Source organism: Lepus europaeus, chromosome 4 (genome assembly GCF_033115175.1).
Source record: "Lepus europaeus isolate LE1 chromosome 4, mLepTim1.pri, whole genome shotgun sequence".
In the NCBI taxonomy this organism is placed as follows: Eukaryota; Metazoa; Chordata; class Mammalia; order Lagomorpha; family Leporidae; genus Lepus; species Lepus europaeus.
This window is the reverse complement of record NC_084830.1, coordinates 154,941,131-154,967,898: the sequence shown is the minus strand read 5'-3', so window position 1 is coordinate 154,967,898 and position 26,768 is coordinate 154,941,131. Positions and strand designations below refer to the sequence as shown.

At 49.4% G+C, this 26,768-nt stretch overlaps 1 protein-coding gene across 2 annotated transcripts in view; it reads left to right on the top strand.

Annotated features, from left to right (window-relative positions):
• The window catches only part of SNX24 (sorting nexin 24), a 143,773-nt gene that overhangs the window by 63,586 nt on the left and 53,419 nt on the right, over positions 1-26,768 (top strand). For both annotated transcript variants that reach the window (XM_062189261.1, XM_062189262.1), the window contains exons 2-3: positions 14,571-14,654; positions 21,861-21,965. In XM_062189261.1, coding sequence (XP_062045245.1) covers positions 14,571-14,654; positions 21,861-21,965 — 189 coding nt within the window. The remainder of the gene's footprint in view (positions 1-14,570; positions 14,655-21,860; positions 21,966-26,768) is intronic.

The window sequence follows — 26,768 nt, the reverse complement described above, 5'->3', positions numbered from 1 at the left end:
ACCAGCCAGGCCCTCCGGACTTGGGACCTGCAGGACCGGGAGGCTGTGAGTGGGTGCTGTGCTCACGACAGCAGGAGTGCAGGACTGGGAGAGCTCTTGGCCCTGGTGTTACGTCACCCCCAGGCCTTCCCTGGCCACCCATCCGGCCAGCAGCCCTCGCAGCCAGCAGATGGCATTGCCCTGTTCACTCGCAGGTAAATTGTCTGGGACCTGAGCCGGCGTCACGTGGGTGACGGATCCTTGCTGAGCGGTTGGCAGGACGTGGCCTTCAGCTTCCTCCCCAGCCTGGTCCTGCAGCGATGCCGCCCTCACCGCCTGGCAGTTCCACACTCAGCTGCTTCTGTCCTCTCTCCTGTGGCCCCAGGGCCTTTGCACATGTTCACTGTGCAGTGCTTACCCCCCCTCCCCTTCGGCTACTGTCCCCATAGGTCTGTTCTGAAGCAACCACTCTGCAGGGAAAACTACCCTCGTCTCTGGGAGCAAATCCTGTCCCCTCAGGCCGTCAGGTAGCTTCTTATAGGTCTCCGTTACAGCACAGTCACCATGCGTCATGGCACGTCCTCGTCCCAGCCTTCACGGCGCATGTAGCTGGAATTCATAACTCAAAGGCGGGAAGTTAGTGCTGCCCCTGCTTCTGGCAGAGTGCGGTGGAGTGCCTGGCACGCAGCTCGGCAAAACTTGGTGGGAATAAATAAATGGATTTGTGAGCACATGAGAGTTGTATTTGAAAATGAGTGGTCATTGTTTATCAACAGTAGCATGCGAAGGTAGAGAGCTGATTAAATCTTTTTTCCTGTTATAAAGTGTTTTATGTGAATGTGCACACATACTGTAGGGAGATTGTCACATTATACAGGGAACTATACTAATTGTAATACTACCGCCCAAGCACCATTGTGGCCTGTTTAGCTGCCTGTGTGTGCCTGTGTTGTGCAGTCAGGGGGGTAGTGTAAAGAAAATACGGTATCCGGCCTCCTCAGTGATTGGAACAGATACTTGCTCACATCAGTCATGAGGATCCACTTGACGACTTCTTCTCCCTGGGAAATTTCTGAAAGTTATGGGTTATTTTGGGCACATAGGGTTTCTGGGAAGCTGTCACCAGGAGTAGGTTTGGTCACGCTGAAAATGGGAGGCTGTGAGTGCGCTTCAGCAGTGGGGTTTGGCCATGGAGGTGCTCTTTTGAGAGGGCGGTCTGGGAAGCCAGTGCTGCCTGGGGTCCCGGAAGGCTGTGCGGTGGTGATGGGATGGAAGCCAGAGGGAGGCCAGGCTCGGAGTCCAGGGCCAGGCGAGGCTCCCTGGCGGGCAGCTCCACATAGATGCTGCCGCGGCAGGGTGGGGAGGTTGCAGCAAGGCAAGGCCCAGCTCCACACCACCAGGGTTTCTGTGGGAAACAGGATGAGGTGGTCGACGGGTCCGAGCAGATCCCAGAGGGCTTTGGAAGCAGGTGGAAGAACTGATGTGTTTTTGTGGACACCGTGGGCTGGAGATCAGCAGGTGCACACTCTAGCTAAGCAGTTGGAGCAAAGGAAGGGTGGGTTCTTTGGTTGCTCTATGTGGCAGGCTCTGTGGACCCCAGACCGCCGAGAGCGCAGTAAGCTGCCTGTGACAAAGGCTGTTCCCCCGGGGCCGTGACCGCCTTCCCTGCCGCCTGCTGGAGACTGCCCACCTCTTCATAACCTGCAGAGTCATCTTCTCCACCACAGAACCTCTTACACAGCACCCAGGCACTTGTCTCCCAGCAGACAGGTGCAGCAGGCCTTGCTGTGTCATTCACACTGATCTTACAGCGAAGTTCTGTGACGCATACTCTGGGATGTGCCCTCGTTGGTGGCCAGCGGAGGTAAAATTTGTCCGTTTTCGTTCTTTCAATGCAGGCCATAAAGGGAGCAACAAAGTTCGTGGAGCAGTTATCTCCCAGGGTGTGAAATACGATTTCTAGTCACAGCAACTTGGGAAAGCAGAGAACAAAAACCCTCAGAATTCACGTTTTCTGGAAAATCTAAGCTGGAGTAGCAGATACTGGAAGTAATGAGGCTGGTGCCACGGCTCACTAGGCTAATCCTCCGCCTGCGGTGCCGGCACCCCGGGTTCTAGTCCCGGTTGGGGCACTGGTTCTGTCCCGGTTGCTCCTCTTCCAGTCCAACTCTCTGCTGTGGCCAGGGAAGGCAGTGGAGGATGGCCCAAGTGCTTGGGCCCTGCACCCGCATGGGAGACCAGGAGGAAGCACCTGGCTCCTGGCTTTGGATCAGTGCAGCATGCCAGCCGTGGCGGCCATTTGGGGAGTGAACAACGGAAAGAGGACCTTTCTCTCTGTCTCTCTCTCACTGTCCACTCTGCCTGTCAAAAAAAAAAAAAAAAAAAAAAAAAAGGAAGGAAGTAATGAAAAGCCAGGTAGCCAGTGTGCAGGTGTGGCTGATGTATTTGAGTGCTTTTGATTGATTGTTTTTGTTGTCATATTGATAAGCTTAAGAAGAAAGGAAAAAATAAGGACTTTCCATAACCAAATAGCTAATGACTCAAGGAACTGTGGCTAAAAGCAGTCAGGGAGTAGACTGAAAACCTGAAATCCTGGATTTATCTGTGACGTTACAAAAATCAGTAAAGTAAGGAGTCTTTCCTTTATAACCAGGAAGCTGTGAAACATTTAGCATTAGCGTTTAATGTTGTCAGGATATTTGAAAGTAACATGTGTCCTTGGAAGAATTGCGACACTAGGTGTTGGGGGAAAATACGATGTGTCTAGAACCTTCCAGAACCAGAAGTTCCACAGCTGCTGGTTTGTAGACGGCGCGGTGGGCCTAATGATCCGTCTCCAGTTCTGACTCTTGCCACTGGGGTCTTCCGGGTTGTCCACTGCCTCTGCTCTTTGAGAAATGGCTTCAGCTCGGCCGTCCGTGTCATTCCTTCCCCTCGCACTCGGTTCTCACTGTTTATGGTTTCCATGTCATCAGTTAAAAATGAGCATTGTAATTGTTTCTGTTGGCTGCTTGGCAAGTTGAACCTCTGTCTTCACCCACCACCTTTGGGCTGGAGCCTCGACTGCTCAGTTTGAAAAATGAAAAAATTGGCACCGCGGCCACTTCTATCACCAATCCCTCCCCACTGCATCTCCTGTCTCCTGCGTGGTATGGCATTATTTCCCTACTGGCCTATTTCTTTCTTTTTTAAGGTTGATTTACTCATTTGAAAGGCTGAGTGTGGAGAGAAAGGGAGAGGAAAAGAGAGAAACAGAATATTTCACATCTGCTGGTTCACTCCCCAAATGCACACGACAGTCAAATGTGGGCCAGGCGGAAGCCAGGAGCCAGCAACTCCAGCAGGGTCTCCCACGTCGTGTTGGGGGCCTTCCCAGGTCCATAAGTGAGCAGCTGGGACTCGACCTCATCCCCTCCAACAGGGAATACTGTCACAAGCTGCAGTTGAACCTGCCATACCACAGTGCCAGCCCTTATACTGACAGCTCTCTAAGGTGTGTACAGTCTGTGTGTGTGGGGTAGGGAACTTGGATTTTTTGACATCATTGGAGGCCATACAAAATTGTCCACTTAAAACTTAGCCTGCTGCAGATTTATTGGACTTCGAGTTCCACCTGTGGTTGCCTCAGCAGAGCCAGTCCACGTGATTTTGTGGGCCTTACGTGGCCTGCAGGCCACATGGTCCCCACGCCTGGATCAGCTCCCTTGCTGTGAAGGTTGGTTCTAGAAACTGAGCGTGGCGATTGCTGTTTCCAGTATCGTCGTCGTACGAATGTGTGTGCACGTTTTTCTGTTTTTACCGTATAATCAAGAAGTGTATTTAGAACTGTAATGAAGGAAATGTTGCCTTATAAATGACTGAATTGGTACTTCTCCGTGGAAAGCACTTCAAGCCTTATGTCAAATCAATATTCTTTTATTATGATTCTGTAACTGGCACCACAGTGTGTTACATTTGGTTTGCTTTATTTTCAGACATTTACATTGTTTATGGGTGCACTTATTTTTCTTGAAAATTTTAAGCATTTTTTTTTCTTGCTGAAAAGCTACATGCTTTGATGCTGCTGCTGCAGCATTAGGATTTATCATCGGTGTTAATCATAGCGTTTTCTCCATGAGTGCTTTTCTCTCCGGGCCTTCGGGCTTCTTTTTCTAATTTGAATGCATTTTAGGCTGCACAGCCGGCATGCTTTTGCCCATTTTATTTCTTGGTTTGGTCTACAGTCCTTTTTTTTTTTTTTTTTTTTAAATTACGTATTTGGAAGAGTTACACAGAGAGAGGCAGAGACTGCGAGAGAGGGATCTTCCATCCACTGATTCACTCACTCCCTCTGTGACCACAGTGGCTAGGGCAGAGTGGGTGGCAGGGGCCCAAGCACCTGGGCTATCTTCTGCTGCTTTTGCCAAGCCATTAGCAGCGAGATGGATTGGAACTGGAACAGTCAGAACTCGAACTCGCGCCTATATGTGATGCCTGCATTGCAGTCAGTGGCTTTACCCACGCACCACAGTGCCAGAACCTAGAACTTCAGTATTGGCTACTTTTTTAAATTTATTTATTTCTTTAAAGATTTATTTATTTATTGGAAAGACAGAGTCACAGAGAGAGGGAGAAATCTTCCACCCACTGATTGATTCCCCAGATGCCCACAGTGACAGGGAGAGGGACAGGCCAAAGCCAGGAGCTTCTTCTGGGTCTCCCACGTGGGTGGAGGGGCCCAAGCAGGGAGTGGATCAGCAGTGGAGTCTTGAACAGGTGCCCATGGTGGACGCTCGTGCTACAGATGGCGGCTTAACCCCCCACACTAAGCCACCGGCCCCTTGATTTTATTTTTTGGTCTGAAGATTCCTGAAAGCACCATAAAGAAACTGTGTTCTTGCATGGTGAAAATAGCGCTTTCCCTGGAGTTCTAGTTTGAAGGTCATTCACTACCAAACATTGTAGTTGTTTGAGGCTGTTCCTCCGTGCGCCATGTTGAGCACAAACAGCTCCCTTTGAAGAGGAGGGCAGCAGAGCAGCTGGGACAGGTGCCTCCGTGTGGCCCCGGGCGCCCTGGGCTTCCTGCTGCAGGCACTTGTGCCCTTCTCGTGGTTCACAGCCCCAGGATTTCTGTTATTTGCACTGATTTCTCAAAAAGGACTTAGGTTCTCTCTCTCTCTCTCTCTCTCTCTCTCTCTCTCTCTCTCTCTCTCTCTCTCCTTAAAGTATATTTATTTGACTTACCAGAGAGAGACAGATGGAGATAAGGTCTTCCATCCACTAGTTCACTCCCCAAGTGGCCGCAGTGGCCGCAACTGGGTTGATCTAAAGCCATGAGCCAGGAGGTTCCTCAGGGTCTCCCACATAGGTACGGGGGCCCAAGCACTTGGGCCACCTTCTGCTGCTTTCCCAGGCATATCAAACCAGTGCCCATAGGGGATGCAAGCACCGCAAGGGGAGCTTTACCTGCTGTGCCACGGCACCGGCCCCAGGATGTAGAGCCATTATTTTCTGGGTTTTCCCAAAACCAAGGCTGCCTTTTTGTCGTGTTTGCACATGAACTGCAGGAGCCACAGCACTGGCTGCAGTTGTAGGCACTCGCAGGCGTGCAAAGCAGTGGCATAACTTGCTTGTGCCACAACACCTGCTTTGCAGTATATCTTTAAAAAAATGTCTGGGTTTCTGAAATTTAGATATTTAGAAAAATATGAGAAAAAGGTAGCTGCTTCATTATCATGCAGGTAATATATTTTTTTTTTTTTTGGAAGTGGAGTGCCCTTTCTTTTTTTTTTCTTTTTTTTTTAACTTTTATTTAATGAATATAAATTTCCAGTGTACAGCTTATGGATTACAATGGCTTCCCCCCCCCCCATAACTTCCCTCCCACCCGCAACCCTCCCCTCTCCCGCTCCCTCTCCCCTTCCATTTGCATCAAGATTCATTTTCAATTCTCTTTATATACAGAAGATCAATTTAGTATAAAGATTTCAACAGTTTGCACCCACATAGAAACACAAAGTGAAACATACTGTTTGAGTACTAGTTATAGCATTAAATCACAATGTACAGCACATTAAGGACAGAGATCCCACATGAGGAGCAAGTGCACAGTGGCTCCTGTTGTTGACCCAACAAATTGACACTCTAGTTTATGGCGCCAGTAACCATCCTAGGCTGTCGTCATGAGTTGCCAAGGCTATGGAAGCCTTCCAAGTTCCCCGACTCTGATCATATTTAGACAAGGTCATAAAAGACAGAGTGAGGATAGTAACCAATGATCCTAAGAGTGGCATTTACCAGGTTTGAACAATTATACAGCATTAAGTGGGGAAGAGGACCATCAGTACACACAGGTTGGGAGTAGAGCCATTGGTGGTAGAGTAGAGGTTATGATTACAAAGGAATGAGGCCCAAGTGCACTAGACAGGGCCTAGAACAAAGGACAGAGTCATTATTAGAGGAGCTAAGAAAGGTGCTATCTAAGCTACAATTAAGTTTTCTGATTGAGAGGCAAATAGAACCTGATAGAAGGGGCTTGATAATAATCTGGTGGGCTTTAGGCCTTGTAAATTCAGAGGCCCAGACCTATCTATCTCTTCACATGGGGTATATCCTAAGGGAGGTGTGAACCTCCTAGGGGAAGGCACTCTGTTGACTTTCATTACTTGGCTGGCCTGGGAGGAGAGCTGGCCAGGTAAAGGCAGGGGGCATCTCTAACAAGAAATTTACAGTTCTGCCTGCAATGTTGCTGACCCTACTTGACCACACCCTCAGCTGCAGTGGTCACTTTGGAAGTTGGGCTGACTGAAGGGCTTTTCAGCTTAGAGCCAATAAGATCTGTGGCTCTGACCTGGGCATCCTTCGACTCCAGGGCAGGTCCATTTCCAGTGATCCAACTCTTGGCAGAGCTGCCAGGGCTCTTCACAAGCTGACTTCTGCTGAAGCCCAGGCTTGCAGGTAATATATTACTTTACATAATATGACACATTAATTTAATATTAATATTAATTTAATATTAACATATTAACTTAATAATATGTCTCACTTTAGCAATGTGGCATCTTAGAAGTATGACTTAAGCCTCAGAACAGGAACAAATGTTTACATTAGTTTTTTTAGTGTAAATATAGTTAATAATTATGTATTTAAAGATTTATTTATTTGTTTGAAGAGCGTAGAGAGTGAGTGAGTGAGATCTTGTATCAGCTAGTTCACTCCCCAGGTGGCTGCAACAGGCCGGTCTGGGCCAGGCCAGGAGCCAGGACCTCTGCCCAGGTCTCCCACGTCACCTGGGTGGCAGGGGTCCGAGGCGTCCGAGTACTTGGGCCGTCCTCTGCTCTCTTTCCAGGCGCATTGGCAGGAAGCTGGGTTGGAAGCAGAGCAGCCAGGACTTGAGCTGGTGCACCTGTGTGGGACGTGGATGTCACAGGCAGCTACTGAACAGTGCGCCAGAACACGGGACCCAGTAATCAGTGTTGTGATTCCCTAACAGTTGGGGGAGTTCTCATCTGTGTCCCCTATTAAAAACTGCGTGAGTTGTCAATTTGTACCCTTGCAGATCATGGCTCACAATGGGCGTGTGGGAAATGGCTGTTTCACAGTCACCTTTTTTCAGTGGGGTAATAATATCCTTTATGTTATCCTTACTGCTTATTCTAACTCAGGAAAGACAGTAAGTATGTTGATTTCAAGCCAGAGTTAATATTTAGGACCTCTTTTTTTAAAAAAAAAAAAAAAAAAAGGATTTATTTATTTGAGAGGCAGAGTTAGAGAAATCTTCCATCCACTGGTTCACTCCCCAGTTAACCACAACGACCAGAGCTGGGCTGATCTGAAGCCAGGAGCCAGGAGCTTCTTCCAGGTCTCTCACATGGGTACAGGCACCCAAGCACTTGTCCATTTGGACTGCCTTCCCAAGCGCATTAGCAGGGAGCTGGATCAGAAGTGGAACAGCCGGGACTGGAATCTGCCCATGTGGGATGCTGGTGCTGATGGGGGAAGCTGAACCCGTTACACCACACCGCCGGCCCCTGCCTCTTGGACTAATCGATCCAGTGTTATATGTGAGGATGCTTCAAAAAGCTCATGGAAAACTGTGACCTAGGGTCTGCATTTCAGAGCTGGCGCTGTGGCTTAGTGTGGCTGCCTCACCGTGGAACGTTTCTGGGTGTCTCCCCTTGTGAGTGTGGTGTGAAAAACCTGGGCACGTGTTGTGGAATTGCTTTTGAATCAAAATAGACTCATGATTTTGCTTCCATTTTTCTGTGAACTATTAGAAGTATCCCCGTGTGTGTGTGCGTGTGCTCACATGCATGTGTAAGTATGAGAAGTCCTATTCTGAGTGCGTAGTGGTCCCTCACGAGTATCTGATTCCTAGCGTAGACCTACACTGACCTCAGCTATTTGGAGCGCTGGACTTCAAACTTTGTGTGTAAATAGATTCCCTGTCTACACTTAGCAGGCACTGGAAGTAGTGTGTGTGTGTGTGTTTCCTTTGTTCTTTTGGTTTTTGATTGAGTGTGTTTGGCAGACCCTGGAGTTAATTTATTGGACACTGTTAATCTATTACAAGGTAATTTTTTTTTTGCTTTAATTTGGCGTAATTGTCAGATATCAGCTTCTTTAAGGCCATTCATTGAGGAACAGCCGTTAGGTCCTTGATTTAGCTAAGGTTTATTTAGTGGTATATTATTAATATTATCAATATTAATATATAATTACATATTATATATAATATTAATATATAGATATTATGTAGATGTGTGTCTGAAAAGTTGGGTGTAAACCCACATTGTGAAGTGTTTTCTCAGTGACTGGCAGTGTTACCCAGAGATGTTATCAGAAGGAGGAGCGGTCGGCTCTGACGTGCAGTGAGGACCACCCTTGGGCACTGGAACCTTCCCTTTAAGGGATGGCATTTTCCCTCCGACTCGAGTTCCGTTGACTTCATGTTTCTCCAGCCGTGGCAAAGTTTAGTGCGCAGGACGGAGTAATTTGTGTTTTTTAAACAAAACAAAATGGCGTTCGGAAAATGTTTGTCTGGCTGTGTGCAGCTCTGCGGACTTTCTGCTGTGGGGTTTCCGGAAATCTCCGTGGGGTGAGTTTTTCTAATAGAGGGAGACTCAGGTCCATCAGCCTCTGTGCAGTTTTGGGTGAGGTAGTTGGAGTACACCACCACGTGTACTCGTCACACTGGACCAGATTCTAACTCCGCTCATGAGAGTCAGTGTGGAGAACAGCCCTGTTGGTTGGGTGGGCTGGACGTGCTGCCGGTGACAGCGTGTTGGAAGGTCCCTCCATCCTGGAGTGTCACCTGCCTGTCGTGTGCGTGGAGACCAGTGTTCTGGTTCTGACCCTCAGGGCGTGGAGAAGAGTGTGGGCTTAGGGTGGTCCTGGGTAAGGTTGTGCGGCTGCCCAGGACCGTGGGAGGGGCGTGTGTGACCGTGGCTGTTGTCACTCAGAATGTTTCTGGGTTTCTCCCCTTGCCAGTGTCCAGTTTTCCCAGCGAGTGGGACCCAGTGAGAGTCTGCTCAGTGGGAGGCAGAACTGCACAGGGGTGCAGGACCCCGCGCTGGGCCCAGTCTCTGGGTTCCGCGGGCGGCGCCGCCATCGTGAGGCTGTGACTGTCCCTGAGCCTCCATCCCGCCATCCTTACTTGTGAGAAGGCGGTCGCAGGTAGCTGTCTTACAGAGGTGCTGTGCCGGCCGAGTGAATGATCCTCCCACCTGAGAGGTTCAGACAGCGCCTGCTTAGGAGTCTTCCCTGCTGCCTCTACGCTGATGTTCCTGTTGTCGTCTGGGAAGGACAATTTAAGTAGCTTGAAAATAATGATTCGCAAGAGCACATTTCTAGTAATTTAAACACATAGCTTAGAAGATGTGTTGAGTCACTGTCAATGAGTTTGGTTATTTATACTATAGTATGTCTGCCATCAGACTGTATTTGGTCTTTTTAATGTTTCTCTCTTTTTTATTTATTTATTTTTTTGCTCTGCTTACTTCTCAGATTTTCTCTTGCCCGCTGCTTTTCAATCATTTGATTATGATGTGCCTTGGATTTTTGTTTTTTTCCCAAGTGTCTTATGTTTGGGTTCGTTGTTCTTGGATCTGTGAGTTGACAGTCCTCATTCAACTGAGACAGGCTTTTGCTGTGGTTTCTCCAGGTATATTCCCCGTACTCCCTGACCTCCATTTCCATCTCTCCTCTCTTTCAGGGACTCCTTTGATACTTAGGTTTTCTTGTTTAGCTGTCCCAAGGTTCGCTGATGTTGTTTCTTTATTTTTTAGGATTTCCTTTTTATCTCTCAAATGAAGTGGATTGTTTCCACTGACAGGTTTTCAACACTAATCTTTTGCAGTGTCTAGTCTAATCTGCTATTATATGCAGTGTTTTTTTATTGTTTTGTTTTTATCACAGATATCAGTAGGACACAGACCTCATCTTTAAGTGTTTTTTGTTTGTTGTAGTTCCCTCCATACCTCTCCACGTAACACAGCTAGCTTTTCTTTTTGGTTCTTCAATGTAAGAAATTCTCTCCTAATTTTGATGTTGTCTACTAATTTTGTTTTTTAAGGTTTCCTTTTTTAAAAAAAAAAGATTATTTACTTATCTGAAAGAGTTATAGAGAGAGGCGGAGCGAGAGCGAGAGCAAGAGAGGTCTTCCATCCACTGGTTCACTCCCCAATTGGCCACAACAGCTAGAGCTGTGCCGATCTGAAGCCAGGAGCTTCTTCCAAGTCTCCCATGCGGCTGCAGGATCCCAAGCACTTGGGCCATCTTCTGCTGCTTTCCCAGGCCACAGCAGAGAGCTGGACTGGAAGTGGAGCAGCTGGGTCTCCATCTGGCACCCATATGGGATGCCAGCGCTGCAGGTGGCTGCTTTACCCACTATGCCACAGCACCGGTCCCTCCTTTATTTTTGAAAAGCAGAGCTACAGAGAAGGACACACACCACAGACAGACTGACAGACAGAGATGGAGAGAGCTCTTCCATATGCTGGTTCCCTCCCAAGTGGCTGCAATGACTGGGATTAGGTCAGGCCACAGCCAGAGACTTGGAAGCCCGTCTAGGCTTCCACGTGGGTGGCAGAGGCCCACGTACGTGGATCGTCTTCTGCTGCTTTCCCAGGCACATTAGCAGGGAGCTGGCTTAGAAGCAGAGCAGCTGGGACTCCAACTGATGATCAGATAGGAAGCTAGTGTTGCAGGCAGTGGCTTAAGTTTAACACTGTGCCATGCTGGCCCCGATCTGTCTTTTCCAAGTCAGTTTGAGCTGATTGGTTTATCTTACTACCGTGAGTTGTCTTTTTCTGTTTCCATTTGATTCTTAAAAAAAAAAAAAAAAAAAAAAAAAAAAAAAAAAAGATTTATTTGTTTATTTAAAAGGCAAAGTTATAGAGAGGCAGAGGCAGAGAGAGAGAGGTCTTCTACCCTCTAGTTCACTCCCCAGATGGGTGCAGTGGCTGGAACTAAAATGATCCAAAGCCAGGAGCCAGGAGCTTCTTCTGGGTCTCCCTTGCGGGTGCAGGGGCCCAAGGACTTGGGCCATCTTCTACTGCTTTCCCAGGGCATAGCAGGGAGCTGGATCAGAAGTGGAGCAGCCGAGTCTCGAACCAGCGCCCATATGGGATGCTGGCGCTTCAGGCGGTGGCTTTACCCGCTATTCCACAGCGCTGGCCCCTGATTCCATTTGATTAAATGTGATTTTGTGCACCTTGTCATGTTGGCTGCTGGATGATTTATATTCCTAATAATATTCTTGAGCATTGTTTGGCCCATGGAGACAGTGCGATCTCTTCAGGTGTTGCCTAAAGCTCTGTTGAACTGCAGGAAAACAGTTATCTGGAATCCCCTAAGCCTCAGGACTTAGGAGGCTTTGCAACCTGACTGTGGGAAGCAGGCAGGGTCCCCATTGCACGTGCGCGCTGAGCACTGTGCCTGTGATCCTTCCTGCATCCGTGGGGGTGACCTCCCCTGTCCCATTTGCTTGTCTGGGAGCTTGGGGGTGGCCCCTGTCAGCTCTGGGCATGTCTCCCCGCTCCCCGCTCCTGGCCCTCCAGTGCCAGCCCTGAGAACCCTGACCACCTGGGCCGCCTGCTCCCAGCTCCCTCCCCTGAATGTCAAGGGAGGGGCTGCAGGGCTCATCCTGGGGGGGACCCCTTCCCTGCACAGAGGCCTAGGAGGCCTCTGCAGGCAGCAGGCTGGGCTCTTTGTTTCCTCCCTTGGGTTCCCTGATGCCTGCATCCCTCCACCCTGCTGCCACGGTCCTTGGCTTGCCCTGGGTGCTGGCCTCCCTCCCTGGACACCATGGCAGGTCCTCCAAGGTGGAACTCTGCTTTGTTTAGCTCACCGCCGGCTCGCAGAGCCCAGAACAAGTCCTGCGTGCTTTGTAGAGCCCCAGTGAGCATCTGCTGAGTTAATAAACAGATGAACGCCAGGGACTGTGCTGGGCGCCTTCCAGACTCCCGTCCTGCGCTGCGAGGGGTTTGCAGGAGAGCAAAGCAGCAGGGACAACATGTGTCAGGAAGCTCAGAATGACAGCAGGGAAAAAGAAGGCCCGGTGTGGCCATCAGGAAAATAGGATTATTTAAATCGACTCTGTTTCTTGCTTCATTTTGCCGAGAAAATCCAGAGTAACCCGCTTCTTCTCCAGAATGTTTCCAAGCATTCGGAAGAAGAAGGAAAAAGAAGCCTTAGCAATGTTAGGATGGTGTGTGTGTGTTCAGTGACAACATAATAAATACCAGACGTGAGATCTGTCACAGGCTTTGCTTTGTGTGCGTACAGCTCCCAATCCCGTGGCCCCTCTGTGCATCGAGCGCTTGGGGCAGAGAGGAGCTTGGGAACAGAGCCATTGGGGCATGGAGGGGCTGGCGATGCAGGAGGCAGCAGGTGTGTAATTCCCGGTGGTGTTTCCCGGGGGTGTTTTATTGCCGGCCTTCCAGGGGCCCCTGGAGGAGTGACCCAGCAGGTCGAGCCTTAACCTTGTGCCTTCTCCCAGTTCCACGGACTCTGCGACCAGTTAAGGTGGTGGACTTTGTGGTGAAGCCTGCAGTATCTGGGCTGAACATCACTTCATTTGTTTCCTGTGGCTCCGCGGATGGGAACTGTTTTCACTGCTCCCGTGTGGTCCTGATTGAAACCCGGGACCTGACGCTGAAAGCGGGCTCTGCGTCCTGTTCACGACCCCCAGCGAACGCCGCGCTGCCCTGGCTGGCGCTCTCCTGCTTCTGTTTCGGACCAGGTCTTTGAAGCAGCAGCATTTTCTTTGGTGAATTAGTAAACAGATATTTTCCCCTAAATAATGGGTGTATGTCTGAGGGTCAACCGCATATGCATAGAAGGAAATATTTTTGTCAGTTCAACCAAGAGTTGTATTTCTGGGGGTTTCTTGACAACAAAATGAAATGTTGATATAAAATATTAAATTGATAGAACACGTTACTCTTAGCAAAAACAGACTGCTTAAGCTGAGTCTTGCAACGGAAGAGTTTGGTTTCTGATTCGGAGGAGCTCAAACGTGCACACAGGTTTCGTGTTGAAGACAGAATCCCGGCTTTGTAACGGCGTCATTTTCACGTGTAAGAAGCTAATCTAGAAGCCACGGTGATGTTTCCGTACTGAACATGTGTGACTTGAACCTCACAGGTTCAATTCAAGAAGCTCTCATTCTCAGGCTTACAGTGAGCAAGATTTTAACACCTTTTCATGTCACGTTGACCACACTACAGTTCCGCATTGTTTTTGAAAAAAAAGTGATTAAAATCAGAAATTGGATTTGGCAAGTTCTTGACCGATACTGTCTCCGATGCAAACCCTGGCTACCCGTGCGCCTTCTCCTAGCTCCTGCCAAGGAGCCCTCCCCACCTGACCTTAACGTTGTTATTTCCATGAGCATTTCACGATATTTCTCATCCCTTGTTCCCAGTCTTGACCCCCTGACCCAGGAATCAAGAGAATGTCATGTCAGTGCCTACTAATTAGTGCGCTCCGAGAGCCTTTTCATATGGCCTTTCAACCTTCGCAGGCGGCCCACGAGCTGTCACTGGCATCATGCAGGGAAAACGAGCCTTTACAACATTTTCCCTGTTTTGCAAACAGCGGAATAAGCCCAGCTGAGACTGGAGATGAATATGCAGGTTACAAAGAAATTAACCTAAAATGCGCTGCTGTTTGCATGAGTGGCTTCCAGATGTCACCACCCGCCTTTGTGGAAATCCCCAGGATGGAATGCCGCCTGCCTGAGCCTACGCCTAGAGTCTGGCTGTGACATCACACTTCTGTTTCAGTACCATCCTGTTCGTTTGGCGAAATCACTTTAAGCGATGACTGTGTTCTGTAATTTAAACAATTCGGTATCCTGCTAATGAGTTATGTCTTTGCTTGTTTTTAACCACGTTTTTGGAGGCTGCTTTAGTTTGTTAGTGAGCTTCTGATTTGAGCGCTCATTAATCAGTGTGCTGGGCCAGGGTCTCTGGAGCCTTCTGCTTTTGGGGGATCAGCTCCTGTAATTAAAGGGATGAAATATATCATAGTCACAAACTTACTGCATCAGACACTTTGAGGGCTTTGAACCAGCAGAATTAATCTTTCAAAATTTTTTTCCCCTGTAGGTGTTTAAGATAGAAGTGCTAATGAATGGAAGAAAACATTTTGTTGAGAAACGATACAGCGAATTCCATGCCTTGCACAAAAAGGTAATCTTTCGTCTTTGCTTGTTTTAGCCCGTTTCTCTTTCTGTGTTACAAGGTGAATCTGCTTGCTGTGGATCTTAGAGCATTAGCATTTCTGGGTGTGTGTGTGTATGTATGGTATCGCGTACTATAAAGTCCTTTTAAGACAAATGATGCCGTCTCTGAAAGGGGTGTTTTCCAAGTAGGTGGGCTTGGGTTAAGATCATTTACGCAGAAAAAGTGAGACTGCAAGCATTTTGCTATATATTCCTTTGGATGTTACAGGTTCAGAAAGATTAAAGCCAGTATCTTACACTGTGCTAGAAATATGCTTAATGTTCTTAGCAAAATGGAAGAGAAACACAAATAATCTTTTTACAGGAATAAACTTATTGAGCTCCACTTACACGTTCATGGACTTGAGAAATGCAAATGCAAACGTACATGTATGAAGGGACCAGGGAACACATGAAGACATAGGCTCCCGCCTGCCTTAGCCTGGCAAAGGGCCACTTAGCAAGACACACTTCCATTGTAGGGCCCATGTTATTAAAAGTCTTGGGTAAAAGAAACAGAAGTGCATTAGGAATAGCTAAGTTCGGGCTGAAAACAGGTAGTAATGCATAGAGAAGTGGACACATTTTTGTTATCTACCCCAATTTAGTTGCAAATTATTGTCGGAGTGCTGAAATTCTGTTAATAATTAGAAAACCGAGGAAATTGCCCAGAAAGATCACTGCTTGTGCAGGTACACCGCTTTCTGCATGTGTGAACTCTATATATGCACAGGAGATGTGTGTTGGAAACCCACGCACAGTGTATGGCATAATTCAGTCTCTTCACTTTGCTGGGAGAATTGAGAATTGAGCATGAACCTTCACCGGACGTCGCTGAGCCCTTTGGGGCACCGTTTCCTTTTACACAGGGCGCCCTGACCTGTGCACTTGTCTGAGATGGCCAGAGGTAACCTGCAAGGATCCTCCAGCTGGGCTTTTGTCGGGTCCAGGTTCACTTCCCAAAGAAGCCACAGGTGGACACTGACCCAGAGCTTCTAGTTTGTTCTCCTGCCCGCTGTGGGTTTTTTTCCTTCTGTTTTCCTTCTGCTTCTCGCTTGCTGGAAGTGTTCAGCAGCGTCCCCAGGTTGACTCCATGATAATTACAAGCCATTAGAAGCCGCTTGGCACCCACAGGGGACAGAAGCTTAGATCTGCTCCTCACACTACAGAAGCAGAAGTTGCTGAGTGTCCTGCAAGTTTTGAGACAAAAGCTAAAGCTGTTGCCCATTTGACAGTTTATCTGGTTGTGTACAGGAAGTCCGCCATGATTATCCCTTCTTCTAAGCTTGTGTAGTTGGTAATATTAGAGTATGACAAGGATTGAAACTTCTCTGAGGATGCCTTTCTAATCTCCTGGAGCCCGTTAAGGTTTTTGCCCTATGTATCGCTTACTGTCCTCCTTCGGAGTTACCTTTATCTTAGGAGCAGGAGCGGTAACCCCCTGCTGCCCACTCCTCTTTCCACGATCCTGATTCCCTTGCTGTTTTCCCGCCTTTTTAAAAATAAAACAAAAGCTGCTGTGCGAACCGTGTTCCCACCCAGTGGTTAACTGTGGTGTGGACATCAAATCACGTGCAGGATCCAGAGGCCGCATGTTCCCGAGCCTGCCTTCACTTCCACTTGCTCCCAGTCCCTGGAGAAGGTTCCACAGTCTCTCAGTGCCTCGTTCCTCACGTGGCGTCTGAGAACAGACTGTTCTATGGACTGAATGGTATCGCATTGGCACTGCGTGGCAATACTATGTGGCAATACATAGCAATAGAGTCTCCCTGGGGCCGGTGCTGTGGCATAGCGGGTAAACCGCCACCTGCAGTGCCAGCGTTCCATTCAAGTCCCAGCTGTTCCATTTCCAATTCTACTCTCTGCTGTGGTCTGGGAAAGCAGTGCAAGATGGCTCAAGTCCTTGGGTCCCTGCACCCATGTGGGAGACCCTAAAGAAACACCTGGCTCCTGGTTTCGGATCGGTGCAGCTCCGGCCATCTGGGGAGTGAACCAGCGGATGGAAGACCTCTTTTTCTTTCTGCCTCTCCTTCTCTGTGTAACTCTGACCTTCAGATAAATCTTTTAAAAAAAATAGTCTCCTTTACGCATAATTTTTTTCCCACGTTCAAGACTGTTTAGGTTGGATTGCAAAAAAAGCAGCATTCTTCTGTCAGAGGATGTGGATGTTTTCATAGCTGCTTGTATATATTGGTGATAGCAGATGTATAATGCAGTGGCAAGTGTGAAAGCATAAGGCTCAAGTATCTCATCCGCTTTGAGTATCACCGGTCTAAAGATCAAATCTGTTTGTTCTGCAGGTGTGTGCATCGCCTGGCTGTTCTGTTGTGCATTTCTCTGGTTCATAGAGGTGTTGTAGTCTTTCTTGATTTGTCCGTGTGCATTCCCATTTATCCTCTGGGATCTTGGCCCTGTTGCCTTGTCAGTGTGTATGACCTGTTAATAAAATATTAGCCACTTGCTGAAAATATTTTTCACTAAGGCCCTTTACATTTCAGTTATGCTGTTTAGTTTGCAAAAGCTTAATAATTTTTATGTGGCCTATGTCAATTTTTATTCTTTGATATTTTAAAAAAATTTCATTTTATTTGATTAAGATTTTTTTTTTTTTTGGACAGGCAGAGTGGACAGTGAGAGAGAGAGAGGTCTTCCTTTTGCCGTTGGTTCACCCTCCAATGGCCGCCGCGGTAGGCACGCTGCAGCTGGCGCACCGCGCTGAGCCGATGGCAGGAGCCAGATGCTTCTCCTGGTCTCCCATGGGGTGCAGGGCCCAAGCACTTGGGCCATCCTCCACTGCACTCCCTGGCCACAGCAGAGAGCTGGCCTGGAAGAGGGGCAACTGGGACAGAATCCGGCGCCCGGACCGGGACTAGAACCCGGTGTGCCGGCGCCACTAGGCGGAGGATTAGCCTATTGAGCCGTGGCGCCGGCCAATTTCATTTTATTTGAAAGCCTGAGAGACAGAGTCATAGATCTTCCATCCACTGCTCCACCCTCCAGACACCCACAGTGGAGGCCAGGAGCTCCAGCCAGGGTTTGCACGCTGATGTGGGCATCCCTGCTGTGCCTCCCAGGCTGAGCTGCAGCAGGACGCTGGAGTTGGAGCAGAGCCTGGGCTCAAGCCTTAGACACTCTGACAGGGGCTGCAGGCATCCCGGACAGCGTCTGAACTCCTGCACTGGACACTTGACCCCTGTCCTTTCCATCTTACCTAAGATAGTCGTTTCTTCTAGAGACATGATGAGTATTTGATTTCACACGCTTTCAGTTTTCCTAGATTGGTAGTTTTCACAGTGTGGGTTTTGATCACCCATGTGCAGATAGCTTCAGAGGTTTCCCTGAAATTCGGCGCTGCTTCGTGTTAAAATGAACTGCCCTCTTTTTCCTTATTGCCTACTTTGGGCTTGCACAAAACCCTGCGTTCTTGTGTATTTAATCTAATGAAGCGCACATTTCAGGAGAAGCGAAAAATGCTGTATGGGATCCAACGAGAGGGTGGCACTGTGTTTGCTACACAAAACAGTGACGGTGTAGGGAGAGGACAGGTTTTACCCCCAGGTGTCCCCATTTCTTGAACTTTTATTTTGGCTTAATAAAATGCACATTCTTCTTATTTATGTGCTTGGGAGAAGTATTTCCAGTCTTTGGGAGATGGCTATTATGAGGGGTCTTCAAAAAACTTCATGGAAAGATTGCATAGATTTTGATTTTTTTTTTTTTTTTTTTGCCATGAAAACAAACGTAGCTTTTAATTATTCCATTTTTCTGGAGAGAGAGAGAGAGAGAGAGAGAGAGAGAGAGAGAGAAAGGTCTTCCTTTTTGCCGTTGGTTCACTCTCCAATGGCCGCTGCGGCCAGTGCATCTCGCTGATCCGAAGCCAGGAGCCAAGTGCTTCTCCTGGTCTCCCACGCAGGTTCAGGGCCCAAGCACTTGGGCCATCCTCTACTGCCTTCCCGGGCCATAGCAGAAAGCTGGCCTGGAAGAGGGGCAACCAGGATAGAATCCGGCGCCCCAACCGGGACTAGAACCCGGTGTGCCGGCGCTGCAAGGCAGAGGATTAGCCTGTTAAGCCACGGCACCGGCCTTGGTTTGTTTGTTTTTTTTTTTTTTTTTTAGAAGGAAAGTTTCCCTGCGCCGGTTCACTCCCCGAGTGCCTGCACCAGCCAGCGATGAGGCCACTGAGAACCCAGTCCCTGGAGCTTTCTCGTGTGGTCGTCAGCTCAGTATTGCTGTAGCAGTAAGCTGGAGTCGGATGGGGAGCAGGGACCCAAACCCAGGCACTCTGATTTGGAATTCGGGTGTCTTACTCTTTTTTCTTCTTTTTAGAACGTGTGTGTGTTTATTGTACTCAAAAGGCTGAATGATAGTGAGTGGGTGGGAGCGAGCGTGAATACCTCCATTCCCTGGTTTACTTCCCAAATGCCAGCAACAGCCAGGGTCAGGCTAGGCTGAAACCCAGGGCCAGGAACTCCGTCTGGGTTTACCACGTGGGAGGCAGGGGCTGGAGTACTTAGGCCCTCGTTCACTGCCTCCTAGGTTGGATGCAGTAGCAGGAAGCTGGTGGAAGCAGAGTAGCCGGACCCACACTGGCACACCCACGTGGGATGTTGGCATCCCTGGCAGCAGACCGACTGTGCCACGATACTCTCCCCAGGCGTCTGAACCTTAGCAGTGTCTTCACCATGAGGCCAGACAGCTGGCCCTCCACACCTGTCCAGTGCCCTGCTGTCACCACTGTGCACGCTAGGGGTCTGTGTGGCCTGGGGTCTGTGTAACTTTTTCCTCCCCGAGTGTCTAAAATGGCTCTGCTAACCTGGGGCCAGAGCCAGGAGCTGGGAACACAAACCAGGGAGTCCACATGGGTGCCAGAAGGCCAGTTTCTCAAGCCACCATGGCTGCCTCCCAGAGGCTGTGTTGGCAGGAAGCCGGAGTCCAGAGCCAGAGCTGGGAATTGAACCCAGGTACTCCGATGTGGGGCACGGGTGTCTTCATTGCTAGGCTGGCCACCTGTTCCCGTGCACTTTTTAAAAATTCATCAGTTGCCAGTGCTGTGGCTCACTAGGCTAATCCTCCACCTGTGGCACCAGCACCCCGGGTTCTAGTCCCGGTTGGGGCACCGGTTCTGTCCCGGTTGCTCCTCTTCCAGTCCAGCTCTCTGCTGTGGCCCGGGAAGGCAGTAGAGGATGGCCCAAGTGCTTTGGCCCTGCACCCGCATGGGAGACCAGGAGGAAGCACCCGGCTCCTGGCTTCAGATCGGTGCATCACGCCGGCCATAGCGGCCATTGGGGAGTGAACCAACAGAAGGAAGACCTTTCTCTCTGTCTCTCTCACTGTCTAACTCTGCCTGTCAAAAAAAAAAAAAAAAAATCCATCATTGGGCTGTTTGTTCGCATGTGTCATAAGGGAGCAACCTTGGTGAGCTTTTCCGAGTTTTTAATTAGAACATTAGAATTCATTATGTTTTCAGAGGCATCGGGTCAGTTTCCCGTTGCTGCTGTAATATGTTTCTGTAAACCTTAAAACAACACACCTTTGTTAGCGCACATTTCTTGAGATCAGAAATCCAAACTGAGTTTCACTGTGCTGAAATCCAGGTAATCAACAGGACTGTGTTCCTTCTGGATGCCCAGGGGTGGAATCCATTTCCTTCCCAGCTTCTAGAAGTTTCCTGGGCTCTCAGCCCCTTCCTCTGTCATGGGAGTCAGCCAAGCATCACCTTCCGGTCCAGCTCTGACTGTGAGCTGCCCCTCCCCTCCACAGCTGAGACTCTTCTGATGATCCTGCACCTGCTTGGGTGACCCAGGTCACTCCTGTCACCCCCAGTGGCGCTCACAGGTGTAGTATTTGGACATCTGGGGCTTGGCGGGAGTTTTCTGCTCATCACAAGCAGCTCTATTTCCCATAGAATTTTTCTTTACTCAAATTGTCATTTAAAACTGCTGCCCAAAATGCATCATTCAGTTTTCACAAACAGAATTTGGTCCTAATTGTTAGAAATGTTGGAGAGATCAGACTCTGTGCTTTTCATTTATCCGTTATGACGTGTGCGAGGCTCGCTACTAGTGATGTGACCTTGTTCACGCAGCATTTCTTTTTTTTTTTTTAAATATTTATTTTTTACTTGAGAGTCAGAGTTACACAGAGAGAGGAGTGGGAGAGGGAGAGAGAGAGAGAGAGAGAGAGAGAGAGAGAGAGAGAGAGAGAGGTCTTCCATCCGCTGGTTCACTCCCCAGTTGACCGCAACAGCCGGAGCTGCGCCGATCCGGAGCCAGGAGCTTCTGCCAGGTCTCCCACGCGGGTGCAGGGTCCCGGGGACTTGGGCCATCTTCTACTGCTTTCCTAGGCCGCAGCAGAGAGCTGGATCAGAAGTGGAACATCCGGGACTAGAACCAGCACCCATATGGGATGCTGGCGCTTCAGGCCAGGGCGTTAACCCACTGTGCCACAGTGCCAGCCCCCATGTAGCATTTCTAAAGACTGTGGTTATAAGCAACTTTGTTTTGCTTTCCACTGTGAAAAATAAGGAGGATGGCTTTTTATCAGAAAAGAATTAAAGCAAAATCTTGTATTAATAGTTTATCATAAATTTTATTTTCTTATTTCTTGGGACTGTTTATTTGAAACTCAGAGTTACAGGGTGAGAGGGAGAGACAGAGATCTTCATCTGCTGGTTCACTCCCCGAATGGCTGTAATGGATGGGGTTAGGCCAGGCTGGAGCCAGGAGCCAGGAGCTTCTTCTGGGTCTCCCACGTGGATGCAGGGGCCCATCTCCCACTGATTTTCCCAGGTGCATTATCAGGGAGGTGGATCAGAAGTGGAGCAGCCAGAATTCGAAGTGGTGCCCATTTGGGATGCTGGCATCACAGGTGGTGACTTTACCCCTATACCACAGGGCTGGCCCCTTTGTTTTTAACTCATTTAACTCATCGATTTTTCAGGAAACATAATTTCAGTCTGATTCTGGCAGCAAGAGCTATGAAACAAAGCCTTGATTCTGAAACGTGGATTCGCAGGACTACTGAGTGAAGCATTTCAGGGGGACATTTCCGTATAATTACATCTCCTGGTGCTTTTTGAATTGGAGGTAGCAGTAGTTCACATCTAAGAAAAGTAGATCCCCTCTTCCATATATCATGTTTGACAGCTTTTTTTTCCCTGTTTCTGTCTTTATAGCTTAAGAAATGTATCAAAACTCCAGAAATCCCATCCAAACACGTTAGGAACTGGGTCCCGAAGGTCTTGGAGCAGCGGCGACAAGGTCTGGAGATGTATTTGCAGGTAAGGTGGTCGGCCCGGCCTCAGTACTCACGCTGGGTTTTTTTCTCAGTACCAGTAGGGGCGCTGCGGAGCACAACGAGCCGCGAAAGGTTCTACATTAAAAGGAGGAAGCTTCAAAGTGTAATTTTGTAATTCAAAGCTTCAAAGGCCTGCTGCTCCAGCTAGTTCTGTTTCAGATAGGGGATGCGTATGGGGGAAGTGGGAACTGCGGCATGGAGAAGCTGCTATCGACAGGATCTGTCCGCTTAGGATTTTTCAGAATTCAGTTGTATGAATTGAGTTTTGCTTTCCATTTTCCTGTTCGGTGTCTGCCACTTCTTCTTGGAGCGACCCCCACCATTAGGTGTTGGTGTGTGCTGGGGGGCAGCTGGCTGGGTGGGGAGGGGAGGGGGTTGCATCTGTGGAGCGAGGCTGAGAGCGGCTGCGAGGAGGCGCCAGCTCCCTGGGAATGCGTTGGCACAAGAGCAGGTGGAGCCGCCCAAGTCAGGGGAGACCCAGGCCCCTTCACCAAGCCAGAGGAAAAGGTGGGGCAGGACCAGCGCCTCTGTGTGGGCCTTGTGGCCCCATTGAAGTGTTATCCCTGGTGGCTGCAGGGTGTCCGTGGGACTCCAGGGACCAGGGGAGCCAGGGTTGCCGCCTTCTCCCCAGAGCTCTCCTGGCTGGAGATGAGAAGCCCAGTTCCATGCCAGAGGTGCGTCCCTGGCCCCCGTAGTGTTCCCAAAGCCGCCTCAGGGCATCTAAGCAGAGCGCGCTGGGGGATGGGGGTGACAGGACCCCACCCCATGGGACTGTGTGTGGCAGTCCCAGGAGCTTCCTGACTCCCATGGCTTCAGGCAGCACTTCAGAGCCAAAAAAAAAAAAAAAAAAAGCAAAAAGCAAGACATCAGACGTGGTGGGCAGAGGGCAAAATGCCGCTGTCTGTAATTACATGGCATAGGTAAACAACGCGTTCCTGTCTGTAAGCCCAATTTTCCACGGGGATTGCGTGTCTTTGGGCGGAGCTTGTGAGGAAGGCTTTGCTCTCCACCCATGGTCCTGGACACATGACTTGCATTACTGCTCTGCATAAACACGCTAGGTTGTTTGTGCCCTGGATGTAAACACATGGGTCCACCCATCTGGCATGGACGGAGCCGAGGGCAGCATTGCCGTGGAGCTTGAGAGATGCGGTGGCAGCGCTGGGCGGGGTTGGTACTCAGTGTGCTGCCGCTCAGCTGCCCTGGGAGTCCACTGCTTCCCCTTCTCCCTTCTCCCTTCTCCGCCTGGTGCTGCTGCAGGCACTGGGAGCTGGACCCACACGGCAGAGACGAGTGTGAGCGCTTCATTCATGCCCGGAGAAACATGGGCCCTAGCCCGGATGTCCTTTCTCGATCCTTCCGGGGATGTCAGTCTCCCTGGGTGTAGGGCACGTGGGCGTTCCTCCTGCACCGCGGTCCCATTCCAGTTAACTGCTCAGTCGCCCTCTGCACCTGTCCGAGTCCCACGGAGTGGGTGCTGCCAGGTCGCCGTCTCAGCTGGGCGGTGTGGCCCTGAGCCTGCCCATGACCCTGGGGAGGCATTCATACTTCCAGGCCAGGGCACCTGGAGCGCACAGGGAAGAGGAAATCAAGTAGCTGCCACTTGTCCTGTTTTCTTATCTCTTCTCCTTAAGTAACCTCCCTGAGGTGTAGTGAGTTAGGAATTGGTCCCTGTAAAAGGAGAATTAAGCACAACAAGATCTTTGAGGAAAACGAGTTGCTTTTCATCTAAACAGAAGATCTGTGCCAAATAAAGATGATCCTAGGAGCACACTTCTTGTAACTACTTAGGAGGATGTTTTCACTCGAATGTATGAAAAAGTTGATATTCATTGTTGTTAATTTACCAGTCACATGCACCGATGTAGCTTTGCTAAGGGATGAACGTGCATCAGCACCTGTGGCATTTGAAGCAGAAAAGTCGATCTGGCTTCGGGGAAGCCTTGAACCGCAGCCCGCGTGAAGGGACCTGGAGGTACTTTGTCCTCTGCTTCCCCGCTTTCCATGGTGGAAGCTTCATTGGGTCCCCCTAGTGGTACAGACGTGCTGCAGCAGCTCCAGAACTCGCCTGTTCACACCACACGCAGCCGAGCCCACGCCGGGGCGGGGTCTCTTCTAGTAGAATCTCTCTGCTGGTCTGAGTGGTGCATGTTTGTGTCTGTGCCCACCTCTGAACCTCACCTTGGCCGGGGATCCCTGCCTGGCTTCAGGCGATCATGGGCTCCTCTGAAGCTGGAGGAAGGAAGGGTGATTTACCCACAGAATTACCAGGGTAGTCCTGGTCTGAAAAAACAAAGAGAAGCCGGAAGAGAGGGGCCAGCATTGTGATGCAGCAGGTCGAGCCGCTGCCTGTGACACCGGCATCCCTTATGAGCGCTGGTTCCAGTCCCGACTGCTCTCCTTCCAGTCCAGCTCTCTGCTATGGCCTGGGAAAGCAGCAGCAGATGGCCCAGGTGCGTGGGCCCCTGCACCTATGTGGGAGACACGGATTTTCAGGTTCCGGGTTTCAGCCTGTCACAGCCCTGGCCATTGCTGGCATTTGGAGAGTCAATCAGCAGAAGGAAGATTGATCTCCCTCTCCTCCTCCCTTTCAAGTAGATAAATAAATCCTTTTTATTAAAAAAAAAAAAAAAAAGTGGGGATCATCAAAGGAAGAAAAATTTTAGCAAGTTTTTGGAATTGCTGGGATACGATGTGAGCGGACTTGACAGCATGAGAAGTGCTGGCCCGGATGCAGCCAGGAGAGCCTGTGTGGGAGGTGGAGGCAGCATGCACTTGGCAGCATGGAGAGCAGAGGACGGGGCACAGTGGAGCCGAGAGCAGGTTAATGGTGCACGGTGTGTGTGTGGACCAGGTGCTTGGTACAGATTGCCTGCAGCCTGGTGTTCACGATCAGACTCCGTTAAAAACAAAAAGACTTCTTTAATAACGAAACAATACAACAAGAAAAAAGTAAACACAGCGGCTGGGGAAGAAATAAGACTTCTAATGAAGATATCCGAACATTTAAGCTCACTTTGGGCCGGCATGATGGTGCAGCGGATTAACCCACCACTTTTGATGTCAGCATCCCATATGAGTGCTAGTTCAACTCCCGGCTGCATGCTTGAGACCCTGACACCCACGTGGGAGACCTGGATGGAATTCCCAGCTACTGGCCTCAGCTTAGCCCAGCCTTGGCTGTTGTGGGCACTGGGGGAGTGAACTAGAAGTTGGAAGAACGATGTGTGTGTGTGTGTGTGTGTCCCCCTCTCTCTGTGACTCTGCCTTTTAAATCTTCTAAGAAAAAGAATGTGCATCCCCTAGCTGCAAGGACAAGCGCACCTAAGTGCATGGCCCACCCACAGTATCTTTCTTTCTTTCCTTTTCCTTTTTTTTTTTAAGATTTATTTATTTGAAAGAGTTACACAGAGAGAAGGAGAGACAGAGAGGGAGAGAGAGGTCTTCCATCCACTGGTTCCCTCCCCAGATGGCCACAGTGGCTGATCCGAAGCCGAGAACCAGGAGCTTCATCCAGGTCTGCCATGCGCGTGCAGGGGCCCAAGGACTTGGGCCATCTTCCACTGCTTTCCCAGGTCATAGCAGAGAGCTGGATCAAAAGTGGAGCAGCCAGGACTCAAACCGGTGCACATATGGGATGCCAGCACTGCAGGTGGCGGCTTTGCCCACTATGCCACAGCGCCAGCCCCCACACTATCTTTCCATTCAGAAAGGAGGCCCACGTGAGAACTGCTCACTTCTCCAGGGAAGAGACCCACCCATGCCACCCAGGGTACTCTTCAGGGTCATCTCGTAACCAGGCATGTGATGAAAGCAAGCAGCATCAACAGAAAGACCAAGAGGAAATAAGGTACTCTTCAGGAAAGAGTTAACTCAAACTGCAAAATGCATCTTAAAACTGGATGAGTACATCTGGAGGGCTTCACAGAGGTATCGTGGATTATCCAGAAGCTTACAGCAGGGTGTTGTGTGAGACAGCAGGAGAATTGACAGGAGTCCTTAGGCTCAAATGTGTTCGGCAATTAGAAACGTTCCGAAGGTGCTTTCTCAAGTAACGATAACGTTCCATAGAGTACAGCCAGAAAAACCCAGAGAAAAGCCTGGAGGTGGAGAAGACCAACCCAGGTCTCACCTCCCTTTTCTTTCTGGAGTCCAGAGGGAAGACAGAGGTGCAATACAAAGGGCAAGGGAGTAATCAAGGAAAGACAGTGGGAAGTTGCCCCAAGATGCAGAGCGTAAGCCTTTCCCTAGGAGATGTGCTGCAAAGGCTGTGATCGAAGAATGACAGAAGCTCCATGCGCCTGGACTCAGCCAGTGACATCTCAGCCCCTCCGAGGCGAGATCTGCCAGCTGCCCGAAAGAAAACCAGTGGTGGACCAGGCTGCGGCTCACTCATGGCTGCTTGATTTCTTCATCTGAAAGGGGCTTAAAGGTCTGGTTCCTCCACTGTGCCATAGTAGCTAGGTCATGTGGTGAGTCTGTTTTAAATTTTTTGAGGAGCTGCCACCCAGTTATCCCCAGTGGCTATGCCATTTTTCGTTTCTACCAGCAGTGATCAGTGGTTCCATTTTCTCCACATCCTTGCCCAGCCTTGATAAGTTTTCTGTGTGTGTGTGTGTTTTTTTTTTTTTTATAGTAGCCCTCCAATGGATGTCAAGTGGTAGCTTCTCTTAGTTTCGATTTGCATTTCCGTAGTGCACTATGGATGTGCCCATTGTCCATTTGTGTATCTTTCTTGAAGAAATGTCTGTTCATGTCCCTCACCATTTTTTAATTAGGTGGCTTG